Here is a 13025-nt window from a genome sequence, read left to right as displayed (position 1 = left end):
ACAGGGTTTGTATGCATACAGTTGGAGTCAATACATAAATTGTAGAACCCTTGCCACAGGATATTTTGGGTACCAAAATTACATATGGTCAAACACAATCTGGCAACTCAATTAAAGAAAAAATTATTCCAGGACTACTGTACAAAAAATCGAGATGTTTTCCAGAGTGGCTGACTACAGGGGGCTGGGACGGTACAGGAAAGAAAATATCACTGTGCATTTGACCTGTTCCTATGTTCCTCTCATCAGCTACTGGCCACTGTCAGAGAAAAGATAAAGGGGTGAATGGATCTTTGATCTGACTCAAGCTTATTCTTAAGTCCTAAACTTCTTATCTGGAACAAGGACTCTTAGGAATCCTGTTTTTGAAGAAGAACTTTTATGTATAAACCTGGCTTCACACCTATTGAAAAAGTTTATCAGTGTAAGTAAAACCTCAACAGGGAACATTTACACAGAATAATGGTTCAATTTGTTTCAGTAATTCTCTGGAGATACTATATTTATCTATCAGGGGTACTAAATCATGGTATAGTCAGCAAAACCATAATGCCAAATAGAATAAAACTAGAATTTAAAAGGTTATTAGGTAAAAATATTATTCAATATTATATTAATTATTAAAGCTTAATCAAAGGCAATTCATCTTGAACATGTACTATCCACTGCTTATAACAAAACACAATTGTATGATGTAGGGAAGCATACTTTTTGAGTGTTTCTCTAAGATTTTTAAATCTTCCTTCAGATGATACAGTCTTCTGAAGCTTGTCCATGAGAGCTTTTGTCTGGAAAGAAAATGCATTACAAATGTCATTGCTGTGGCACATAAATGACTGGGATTAGATTTTAGAAAAGGTATAATTCACTTAGCATCTTCACCCCATTTTCAAAAGTAATAACATAGGCATTAGGAATTTAGCTTCATTGTAGTTCCTAGTGTATTTCTGAAAATGGAGATTAGGCAGCATTAAACATTTTCCTTTTAGTGATACACAGAACCTTTATGTATGCTAATATTATTAGCCTGCAAATTCAGGAAAAAACACAAGTTCATTAAATTAATGGTCAGCAATTCAGTTTACTGTGTATACAAGAATATTAGAGACTTGATCTTACATGTTGCTGAGGATCCTCAGCTGCGTTTACTGAAATTAGTGACAGTAAAGGATGTTTACAGTCTTGCAGCTTGCACTAAGATGGTTTTGCCTCCAAGTTTCTGATAAAAGCTGAATGTGTATTTGAAAATATGTTAGTGTCTTACACAAATTACTTTCAGTGGGCACCATCAGAGCCTGGTTACTTCGTATGCAAAATAAATTTGCTTTTCAGTCTATTTATGCTATAGACTTGACATGGTATAGAGAATCATGAGAAATTTGCGATATTTGAAACTGAATTTCCAATTAAGAAAAAGCTGTAGGCAGAAGCAGATACTTTCTTTTTCTTCTAAACAGCAAGCTGATGAAACACTCAGATTACATTTCCAGTAAGTACTGGAGAACTGTGCAACAACATTAATCTGGGTTTGTTTTTTTTTTCAATTGAGAAGTTTAAAAATCAAACAAATTCTAAACGTAAAACTTTTGGAGGTAAACTTTTATATAACAGTTTGTGCTGAGAGGATTTTTAGCATATTTTTAAATAAAAGAACATAGCTATAAAGCATCTGAAAAAAAGCTGACTGGAGAAAGAAGGCAGTGCAGTCAGAATGTATTCTAAGTGAATTTCATTGCCAGGACTGCTTGAGTGCTTTGCAAAAGCTGCAGAAACATATGGAGGAGGAAATGCAATGATAAAAGCCCACTTTTTGCATGTCAATTAGCCAGATCTAAAAAGGGCAATCTGAAATCTTCCAATTAGCTGGAGTAAACCCTGTATCCAAATACTGCCTAACTTATAAGTGATTGGCTCTGTCCTACTGAACTCCTTGCTCTTTTATTCCACCATACTAAAATATTCACTTTTTTTTTCCAAATAGCAGAAAGCTGAGATTTAAATCTTCAACCAGTTCCTCCAAACCATTTAAAACAGAGAACATAAAATCATACAATCATAGAATATCTCCGGTTGGAAGGGATCCATAAGGATCATCAAGTCCAACTCCCTATAAAGACCGGCTATTCTTCATCCTTGCTAGTCTTTTTTTTTGTGTCTTATTTTTGTTATTGGCAGCCATTCTCACAGGCTCAGCCATGCTGCTGACAGTCTCAGCAGCAAGGTTAGGGTTAAAGAGAGGCATTCACTGCATCTAAACTTAGGCACCTAAATAAGAGGTCTGGTTGTCTACGGTCTCTTACTGGGTAACAAAAAATTCAGCACCTTGAGAGGAAATGCTGACCTTTCTACCAACTTTCTGCACAGGCAGGGAAATATGGCTCCTGTTTTAGGCACTTGAGCTGACTACAGTTATAGCTAGTGACCACCTAGATGTGCATATCTGAAAATATCTAAACTTAGTTTCCTCAAATATTTCAGTATTTCAGGCTCAAGTTGTAGGCTTAGACACCTGCTAATTCCATTGAAATCAGTTTGTTCCTACAGGTATTTAATTAATGATACCAAAAAAAAAGGTAAGCTAAATACAAAATACTTTGACATGAAATACCAGTACCGCTTGGTGTTTCCAGCAAATAGTCAGAGTATTGTAAAAGTAGAAATATTTATGGGAGGAATCCTATCTCAACATGTTGTCTTCTGAACACACTGACCAGTGAAATCCAGAAACCATATTGTCATCATATTTTTCTTACCTGTTTGGATACTTTACCCCAAGTTTTCTTAAGTCTGTAGATTGCACTTCTGTTCAAGGCTGACGTGATTTCTAACACACCATTATAATTGTGCATACATCGACAGATATCAGCTACTGCTACCCACTTTTCAATTGAGTTAGCCCGGGAGCTGACATCAGCATAATTCATGATTTGGGAGGCAACAAGGTTACTCATCTGATCAAATAAAGAGGAAGAAATTTAGGACATTTAAATATAATCCCTTTCAACATATAATTATTTAATGAACAAGGCAGAAAAACCTAATGCACAACAGAACCCATGACTTAATAAAAACAGAGAAAGTGTATTGAGAACAGTATTGTAGGGAAGTGGGGGGGAGCGACAATATGAAAGAAGAGCAAGAGATGCAATGGGGAGTACCTCCAAGACAACAGTAATAAAACTGATTGGGAAGTCTCTCGGTAAAATTCAAGGAAAATGGTAAAGAGCAAAGATATGGTTGGGGATACAAAGGGCATTCATTAAATAGAATTGGTGTTATATTTTCACTCTCTGGAGAAAATTTAGTGTCTTCTGTAAGCAACAAGGCATTGTAGTACAGTTTAAAATGTTCTACTCTTAAATTGCCATTGAAATGCTGAGTACCAATTCTTGAAAACAAGAATCTTCATGTGCTTTGATTTAAAAGTTTAATCACGAAAAGACTGTAACATTCATTATTCATTTACTACTAGATAAGAAGTTACATCACATCATTGTAAAAAAAAAAGATATTTCTGCTTCAGAGGTCATAGACAGTGTCAATACAGTTCCTAGAAAGCAATCTATATTTAAGAGTACTTACATCATTAAAATGTTGACTAGTTTTCATAATATACGGTGTTCTCTCATTTTTATCCACTTTCATCCAGCCCTGCCCAAGAAACTCTCTAGACGTTGAGGGGAGAGAAAAAAACTAAACAAAAATGCTCTTAATATACATAGTATAGAGCCTCTGTAAGCATAGCCTAAGTGGATTTCAAGTATACCTCATTTTGTTAGAAGCTACTAACACAGCTTTACACTAATTCCACCATTTCACTATACCATTTTTAATACTGTCTGAAGCAGTAAATACCATAAAGAAGATTTATTTTTCTTTTAATCCCCTCCCCCAATCCCGTCATCCAAATTTTCAGCATTGTGACCCTATTTGAAATTGGTCTTGTCATCTTATGTGGTTATAACCATGTTAAACTGCTGCATGAATGAAGCTGATTTGATACTCACTCCCTAGAGACTCAGCACTTCCATACTATATTCATCCTTCACTAGCCCAGAGCCTTAGACCACAGATTTTTTTCCTTAGCAAAGAACTCAGTCTTTCAAAACATGACCAAACTACAGAGGAATCAGAGGCAATGATAGAAACAGCCAAAGGACATTATCCTGTTATGTATGCAAATCTTTTTGTCAGTAGCATGAATTAGTGTAGTGCCTAACACTGCCAGTCAGTAACTCATCCACTGTATTCACTTCAGTCACTTGTAGGAGAACACTTACTCATATGGTATGCTTCGGAAAACTATGTGATCTAAAAGAGTTATTTGCTCTGCAAGTTCCATGGCCGACAAAGTCTCAAAGCACTCTGGTTTTGGACAATCTGACTGCAAAAATAAGGAGAACACTTAATGATCTTTTTTTGCGTCAAAGGACATCTCAAAGCACAGGGTATTAAGAACTTCATATGAATTTTCAACACAGAGTTGTAATTAACTGCTTTGCTACAAAGAAATAAGAATTAAGAAAAACTGCTAACAATGTAAGGGAAAACATCAAGCTGGAAACTCATAGGAAAATGGGCACATACAAAGTAATGAGTAAGTACATAGGTTAATTAAAGTCTGTGAATTCTGCGTTACCTTCCACATAAGCACTCTGCACCTATTTCATTGCCCACACTCTTCTTCAGATTAATGCAACGCACTTACGAGATGGTGGTGGCTACAGTTTGGATGATGGGCATTGTCCATCAAGGCCAACTGTGCTTCCGATGGCAGCTGAGATGGCAGACACTTATAATTTCATACATATTAACCTTTCCCCTTTCTTTTCCATCATGTGATTTAAATCCAAATCGTAAAGTTTTTACCTGTTCATCTTTGATATAGGCTCCAAATTCTTACTTTCTCTAGACTGAAATGTACATTCCTGATATAATAGAACAGTATTTCTGTCCAATTGTAAAGTTGTAGTTGTGCTATGTTTTATTGACTTAAACCCACAGTATTTCTATAGGAGTATCTATATTTAAATTTCAAGATGAACTTACCATCTGAATGATATCCTCTATTTTTAAATGGGTATCATCTTGATCATCCTGGGAAAGAGCCCTGAAAAATTAAGTAGCAGAACATCCTGTATAAATAAAATTGACTACGGTTATGGGAAAACCTTATCACAGATAGGCAATCATGTTTATCTAAAATAAACCCTAAGACTGCAATTGAAGATGTAAAGAAAAAAATACCTAGTACCTAAAATCTAATGTCTTGTTTTAAGTAACAGTGTACAAAATGGTACGATATCAGAGTCACGTAAGGTAAAATGATGGTCACGGAGGCTTAAAATCTCTGAGCTAAGAACAGCATATACTGTAGAATGGTCAATGACAATAACTACTGTACTTATTTGCTGATTATAGTGATAAGGTTTCTACATCTATCCCACTTTGACTTCAGTTCAAAGAAGTCTGGTGGACAAAGAAAAATTCTCTTTTCAAAAACTGGACTGGCAATGCAAAACCACAACACAATAACAATAATATGTAATCAGAAGCTCTCTGTCCTGAATAATCCTAGGAAACATAAAGATGGAAAATTACGTCTCAAGCTTTTTCTCTGTTTTTTAAACTACTGTGCTAAATGGTATTTTGGGGAAATATTTGAAAAATCAACATTTGAGAAGTGAAGAAAAGATGGCAAAATAGGCATGCATAGAAGAGTGATTCACTGGGAAGTGTTCTTGTTTATTGGCACTACATTGTCCTATTCAGTGTCCCACACAAAGAACTGTGAGCGTGGAAATAGACAACAAACTGCTAGCAGATTTTACTTGTAGCAAGTACATGATTTGCTCTCAGTAATAAAAGTCTTAATCCATGCTTCCAATTCTGCTATAGAAAATGTGTGATTATTAGGGTTATTTCAGAGTAATAGGTCAAAAATGAACCCAGCATAAGTAATAAGTATTCATCAAACCCCATCTACCCTGAGGTAGTATCTTGGCACATAATTCTAAGATCTTACCCTTTCATTTGGAAAATATAGACTGAAAGAAACCTTGAATAGACTGGATTTATACAATATAGGAAAGAGAAGATTCAGGGAGAAAGAACAGTATGTTGGTATGTAAAAGACTGCCTATAAAGACACCAACGATAATGGCAAGAAGTCACTGGACTGATTTGCATCAATGGACATTTAGTTTCAACATTAAGTTCAATTTTCCACCTGTAAGTATAGGTGAGCACTGAAATAGGCTTTCTGCAGAAGTTGTAGAGTACTTGTCACCTGAATTTTCAAGAGAAGTTTAGATGACCATTTTCAAAGAAGATCCAGTTCTACTGATCATTCCAGAAAGCACAGCAACAAGTATTTTCTTATGGTCCCTCCAATTCTTTATTTTTGCACTCTGTAGTAACAGACTTTCCATGTACCAGCTGGGGAAAGGGTTAAAAGAAAAGGATTATATTGCTTGGAGACTTTAGCTATGAGTGTAAGATAGGGAATTTGTACTATGTGGGTGGGGAGGAAGTGTTAATGCTTAGTACACTAGGTTCTTCTGTTGTGGGTTGCTGTTGTTTCCTTTTGGTTTGCCAAATTGGAGGACTACGTTAAAATCAAATGCAGATACACAGAAAAAGGATCTATGAAATCTCCTTGCCTTCATTTTCAGCCTATCAAATCGACACAAAATGCCCCCTTCTTTGTAGGAGTTGGAAACACCTTATGTCTGATGGGCAAGCCATGCAGTCTTGAATGTCTACTTCTTCAAGAGAACCCTAAGCTGCTTCTTCAGATAACAACAGTGTGCAGCCTCTAGAAGTGTAAATAGACTGGCAATCTGTCTTTCCGGAGCAGCTTATTTTGTGCTGTATCTCATGACTGATTGCCTGCAGAAAGGTATTGTATGACAAGACCATGTGCTTCCTGGTGATAAAAAAAAAGAGAGGACTTGCCCTTCTGCCCCAAGTATTCTAAGTAATCTTGTAAACTCATCATTTGAGTTCCTTACGTGTAACTTTATATTGGCTGGAGTTCTCATCTTTGATACAGAAATGATTTTACTTGCTTAATACAAAATAAAATAGGAAACATGAGATTATTAAGAGCCTGAAAATACTTAACTTTTCCCTCTTTGCTTCCTGATACTCTACATTTTATGTAGACTTCCAATCCCACATTCTAAAGAGGTGACTGGTGCTCTTTTCTAACACAGTGGTCTTATGAAAAAAATTCTTCTTTTATCCCTAAATGCTCTACATTTAAATCTGTGGAGGACAACACATCTCTAGACTGCATAAAGCTACTTTTTGATAGCATCAATAGTAGCTTGCACTTTGGTCTGCACTGTTGTCAGCGTTTGGATACCTAGTTTCAACAGAGGTCTAGGAAGATATGTTGAGCTGATCAGTTCTGCTTGGGCAGTTCCCATTACACTCCTTGGAGAGTCTCCTGGAAGCTGGGTGAGAAGCACAGGTCCATGTGAAAAGAGTTATGAAAGAAAGCAAAGCTAAGGAGAGATTATGCCGGACTCTTTAACAGTATCCCTCTCAGGGAGGACTAAATGGGGTGACACCTCCGTGGTGATCTTTACAAATGAAGGAAGTAAATATATAAGAAGTAACTTTCTAATTCTTAGAGTCAGCAGCTCTCTCTCATTTAAACTATTCTTAATGCTTGACCAGTCCAAATATTAAAATAATTTTCTAGTGGAAAATATTAACATCTGTGTCCTCATTCCTTTATGGTATTTTTAAAATATTTTAAAAGCTAGTGTAAGTTATAGAGCCTGAAATATATTGTCTGGTGAGATCATACAAGGCAGAGAATGGGTCATCCATCAAATTTTGACCTCTGCATATCCCTGGATTTCATTTACATTTATTCTGAGGAAGAAGAAGGAGGAATTGTTTCTTGAACCACCCTTTTCTTCTCCTATAGGACTATTCATTGAAGTTACTTACTGCTGTTCAGTCTGAACTTTAGACCTTCCTGCTTCACCATCAATGAAATTTTACCTAGATTTCAGAGGTTAGTAAATAAGACTGATATTGATAGAATCTCAGGCAAAACATACTTCAGTAGGTTTGCCTAGCTTTCAGAATGGATATTGAATAAAAAGCAAAAGAAGCTTTTTTACCCTGCAGAGAAACCCTGTCAGTCCATTAAACAAAAATCTCATCACGCAAGAAATACCAGCTGTTCTGTTTGATGACTCAAGAAGCCATGAGGCAGCTCAGTATCTCTCATAAACACTTTCCTTGCCATTTATATTCTATACAGAGTCTTTCCCAGAATGGACCATAATATCTTTGGAATATAAACCAACTTTCCTCCTCTTCCAATCTCTGCTAACAAAGGGACTGATTTTCCAAGAGATTTATATGCACCCATGTGCACATACACTCAAAGGCTGGGTCAGTTTGTAAAAGGAGACGTTTGTACCTCATATCCTTCAAGGAGACTGTCCATGGAATATACCCATATGTAGGCTCAGAAAGCATGAACTTCCTTTCACGAGTATTTGAACATTGAATTTATGCTAAGAAATGCTTTTCCTAACCTCACTCTGAATTTCTATACTTTTCAGAGTCTAAAGTAGACTACGAAAACTGAAATGCGGGGAAGCTGAGACCTACAGTGAGGGCTGACTGGCAAACCAGAATTCTGATAGACTACATGTTTTGATATGCCAAAGCCTTTTAGATATAAAAGCCTGCAGTGAGCACCACGTCAGAACAACTAGAAAGCCTCTTTTATGACACTCATCTAGCAATTGGGTGAAGGACTATTTTCATGAGGGGCATATCAACTGGCTCACCCCTCCTTCCCATTTTCATCGTGTCCCAGAGAAGCCTTTTGAATAAATGTTTCATCAAAACTTCAGTTATGACGACAAATCTGTGCTTTCACATAAAAAATAAGCTGTCAAAAATCTTCAAACAAATTGATTTCTAGTAACAGTAAAAATGCTCTTCAGTTCTAGGTGGATAATTTTTATTCCTCCTCTAAGTAGTATTAGATGAAAGCTCTCCATCTAGAAGAAAACCAAAAAGATAACATTTTTCCAAGGAGGTGGGTATGTGGTGCTGATGGACTGAGCAGCATTTCTCCAACCACACATTGGCAGGTAAATCAAAAGAGGGACACAATACCTGGGAGCACCTCTACACATTTCTACAAGACTCAAGATACCTTTAGGACATCCAGGGCAGGATTCACATCCTCCACAAGTCACTGTCTGTATTCTGTAATTGTCTGAGAAGGGAGGTGCCTTCTATGATCTCTGAAGAAACAGTCAGGATGCCTAACTTTAGACAATTTTGGTGGACAGAATCTCCTTCATGATAGGCAGTTAACTTGGAAGGAGTGCTTCATTAGCTGTCTACAGTTTGTTTCGTGGTTAGGTGCTTCAGGTAGACACAGTGGGTCCCACCAAAGAATTTTTTCTATGTCAATGTAGAGAGGAAATCCCTTTCCCCTCACCCTGTCATTATAACCTATGGATGGTTCGAGGAACTCAAGAAATTCTTTTATTCCATTACAGGCCTTCTCTTAACATTCAGAACATTGACAATAATCTGCCATGTTGAGAAATGATAGAAAATCTGTAATCTGATGCAGAAAAAAAGAAAACAATGATATGAGAGATACACTGGTGTAGAACATGGTGCCTCTTCATAATGTCTTGCTGCAGTATGGAAGTGTTTGCTTAAAGCTTAGCAGTTCTCAGTCAAGAGGAACATAGTCTTGGTTGTCCCTACTACAATAAATAGTAATCTTCAGAGACAAGTAAGAGAGAGAACTCTCCAAGCTTAGGGAAGAGCATGTTCAATGTTTGCTTTGACTTGCTTCCACAGCCAGCCATGGCACCATGGGAAGCATCAGGCAAGAATGTCAGGGAAAGAACCATTTCCATGTCACCATGTCCTCTTTTTGCACCAGAAGCAGTATCTTTGTTTTTAGCGCAAATATAGAAAAAAAATTTTTCTTCTGGCACTAGAAACCTTGTTGCCAACTGAGTTCATACAATTGTATTGTCAGATAGAATGCAGGCATGTGGATATTGTCTCTTCTGCTTCTGTTGGTTTCTCATTCTTTATGAAATCAGTTCCAGAATTGAGCAAGGACCTTTTCAAATTGCCAGAAAAGCTAAACCCTCCTGATTGACAGAAACTACTCCTCAGTTTTATATTTTGAATTATTAAAAAGTTAAGTTTTCAAAGAACAGTCTGGAGTTGGTTCCACCTCTGAATCCATTAACAAGCTGAGAAGTGGAGGACGAGAGGGATTCCTGCTTGCTGCCCTGGTAGCTGAGATGGCTCCTGAAGTAGCCAGAAGTGTGTGTTCACAGTCTCCATGGGACAGAAGGTCACTGCTTAGGACTAGAAATTAGATCAATTTTTGTAAAGCTTATAAATATTCCTAATGCGCAATAAAAATGAAGGCTTGTGGAAGAGTAAAAGAACGCACACCCCTGTGTCCTTACCACAGATCTACAGTTACACACAAACTCCATTCAACTGCAGATTATTTATTAAATCCTCTAATTGCCTCTTCTCAGTTAACTATATAGCCTTGCTGAGAATGTATCTTTGGGAGTAACACAGTGCTTTTTCGAAGCTTGGAAACTACTCTTAATTACCAGACAACCCATTTTCCTGAGGTGATTTAAGAACCAGAGCTCCTCCTTTCAGCGAAAGGATGAGATACATGACACATTTGTGTATTTCATCCAGTTGAATGATTTTTTTGTCCAAAATCAGAATTGCTCTGATATACTCTTCTCACAAGGTTACTGAAGCAGTTCCCATTCCTGGAGAATTAATTTCTCCTTACCAGCTAACTGTTAACGAATCTGACATGCCTGGCAAATAACTGCCTCCTGTGTGGCTGGAGAACAAGCCCAAGAGCTTCAGATTACAGTTTTGATCAGCAAAAGACTTTGGGACAGTTTTATGCAATAACATTTTTAACTTGGGTGACTATATCCTGATCACTGCAGCCTAACTACAGTTTAAATTATGAAAGTTGTATTTATGCAACAGCCTCTATCTGGGAAGTTTAGTTATGCAACAACTTCTATTTGAAAGTTTATGGGCAGTTTGCATATATAATAAACACACAGACAGAACATAGGAGTAATTTCAGCTGCTACTGAAATATGGTTGCTACAGAAAATGGAACATCATAGCAGTTTTCTGAACCCTTGGGACAGCAATACTGTATCACTGATGCTTACTGGACTTAGTTTTGAAATAGTACTGAAACTAAATTGAAATTGAATTAGTATTGAAATATTCGACATAGACATTGTCCAGCAGCATTAACAGCATTTCCGGTCTTGAAAAACAACAAAGGATTTTTGATAACCCATGTTAGCCATGGCTTAAATTTCATGGCTCATTTTGCAGGAAAGTAGGACATCTATGCAGCATTCAGTCAGAAGGCCTAGTCCTGCATGCCAAGCCACCAATGGCTCTTTTTCCAGTGCTAGTTTGTGGGATGTAACCAAGTACTTACAATTCTGTATGATCAAATCTATAATCAAACTACGTTGTCTGAAACATCTGGCACTATTAGGGTATATAGCTGCAAACCCTGATGAAAGAAGGCTTGGCTGAGGACCGTATCTCAGGAAATCTTCATTCTCTACCTGTTTCCAACAGAAACTCCCACTGAGAACTTGGGCAGGTGATTTTATTCATGCTTTACTTGCCTACTTGTAAAGTGCCATAATACTTTCCAGAAATACTGTGAGGATAATGACTATGACAGAAGGATTTTAAAAAATGCAATCTTTTTCTACAAAATATTTCAAATTAGTTAATTTTTAATTAACTTTCAGTTCCATTTCTGTGCATACTTTTTTTTTCATTTTTACTAGAATTTTATTTTTGAGTATTGTTCTATTTCACTAATCCTTCTGTTTGCTCTTTCTTTTCCCCGTTTCTCAGTTTTTAAAAAATTCATTTTTTCAGAATTTTCACCTCTTACAAAATTTAACATTTTTTTCTTTTTTGCAAAAGAAATATACACTGTGCTCAGATACATATACAGTGTGCTCAGCTACTAAAGTAATAAGTGCTAGAAGGAAAGAGAAGACAAACAACACTTACCACTTCATAGAACAGCAGTAAAAGGATGCAAATGGAGGCAACTCACAGTTTACACATACTTACCAAGGTCCCATTTTTTGATGCAACAGTTAAGGGAAATTGGCTAATTGGAAACTGGATACAGGAAATTGCTAACAAACTTGTACGATAAAGGCCTATAAATCTATTCCATTACTCTGCCAGGAACAGCCAATCCAGGTTTATTTTCTCATATTTTCTTAAGAAGCTAAAGGTCTTAAGGTAATTTTTCCCACTGTGACCAATATGACAGAACCTTTGCTGTCACACATATTATAAAAACTCATTATCCTAATCCTTTTTGCTCTTCTTGCTTGCTGTTTCTTCCAAGGAAATACGTGAAACAAACTTACTATTTTGACTTCGAATAACAGTACATGCAGTATAATTTAAAAGGAGGTTTATTTTTATTTATGTACAAATGAAGTAGGATTCCATTGACATGAAGTTCTTTTACTACAAACTTATCCTTGTTTCTTATCCTTTGTTTGACTTTTTTCCTCCAGGTGAACAACTTTCCCCTCATTCTTCTGACATTCTTTTTCACGTAAGTATCTGATGGAGAAACCTGCCAAATGGTCTTAGAAAATTCAGACATGCTGCATTTATTACACCCTTATTGGCTTTCCAGCAGAATACTTACAAAAATACTAAGCACATCATAGATTTATCTGTGTTTTTTCGTTGTATCTTATTTTAACAACTGCCTAGTCTTCAAATATTTACTGCACCTTAGTAATGTAGAACAATTTACATGAAAATCAGTCACTACAAAATATTCGCACTTAGTAGACAAAATATTTTCACTGATAAGTGCTTATAAAGATTTGTCTCTTTGGCATAACTAGACACTCAACTCCATAATACCAACCCTAAGTAACAAAATA

General features: G+C 36.5%; 1 protein-coding gene across 3 annotated transcripts in view; it reads right to left on the bottom strand.

Annotated features, from left to right (window-relative positions):
* The window catches only part of RASGRF2 (Ras protein specific guanine nucleotide releasing factor 2), a 143099-nt gene that overhangs the window by 7580 nt on the left and 122494 nt on the right, over positions 1–13025 (bottom strand). For all 3 annotated transcript variants that reach the window (XM_087761549.1, XM_087761552.1, XM_087761551.1), the window contains exons 20-24: positions 5050–5110; positions 4281–4384; positions 3583–3667; positions 2754–2951; positions 709–788 (exon numbers count right to left, since the gene is read on the bottom strand). In XM_087761549.1, coding sequence (XP_087617675.1) covers positions 709–788; positions 2754–2951; positions 3583–3667; positions 4281–4384; positions 5050–5110 — 528 coding nt within the window. The remainder of the gene's footprint in view (positions 1–708; positions 789–2753; positions 2952–3582; positions 3668–4280; positions 4385–5049; positions 5111–13025) is intronic.

This window comes from Nipponia nippon, unplaced genomic scaffold, assembly GCF_047370975.1.
Source record: "Nipponia nippon isolate SJK-2023a ecotype South Korea unplaced genomic scaffold, ASM4737097v1 scaffold_24, whole genome shotgun sequence".
Lineage (NCBI taxonomy): Eukaryota > Metazoa > Chordata > Aves > Pelecaniformes > Threskiornithidae > Nipponia > Nipponia nippon.
This window is presented reverse-complemented; position numbering and strand designations above follow the sequence as displayed.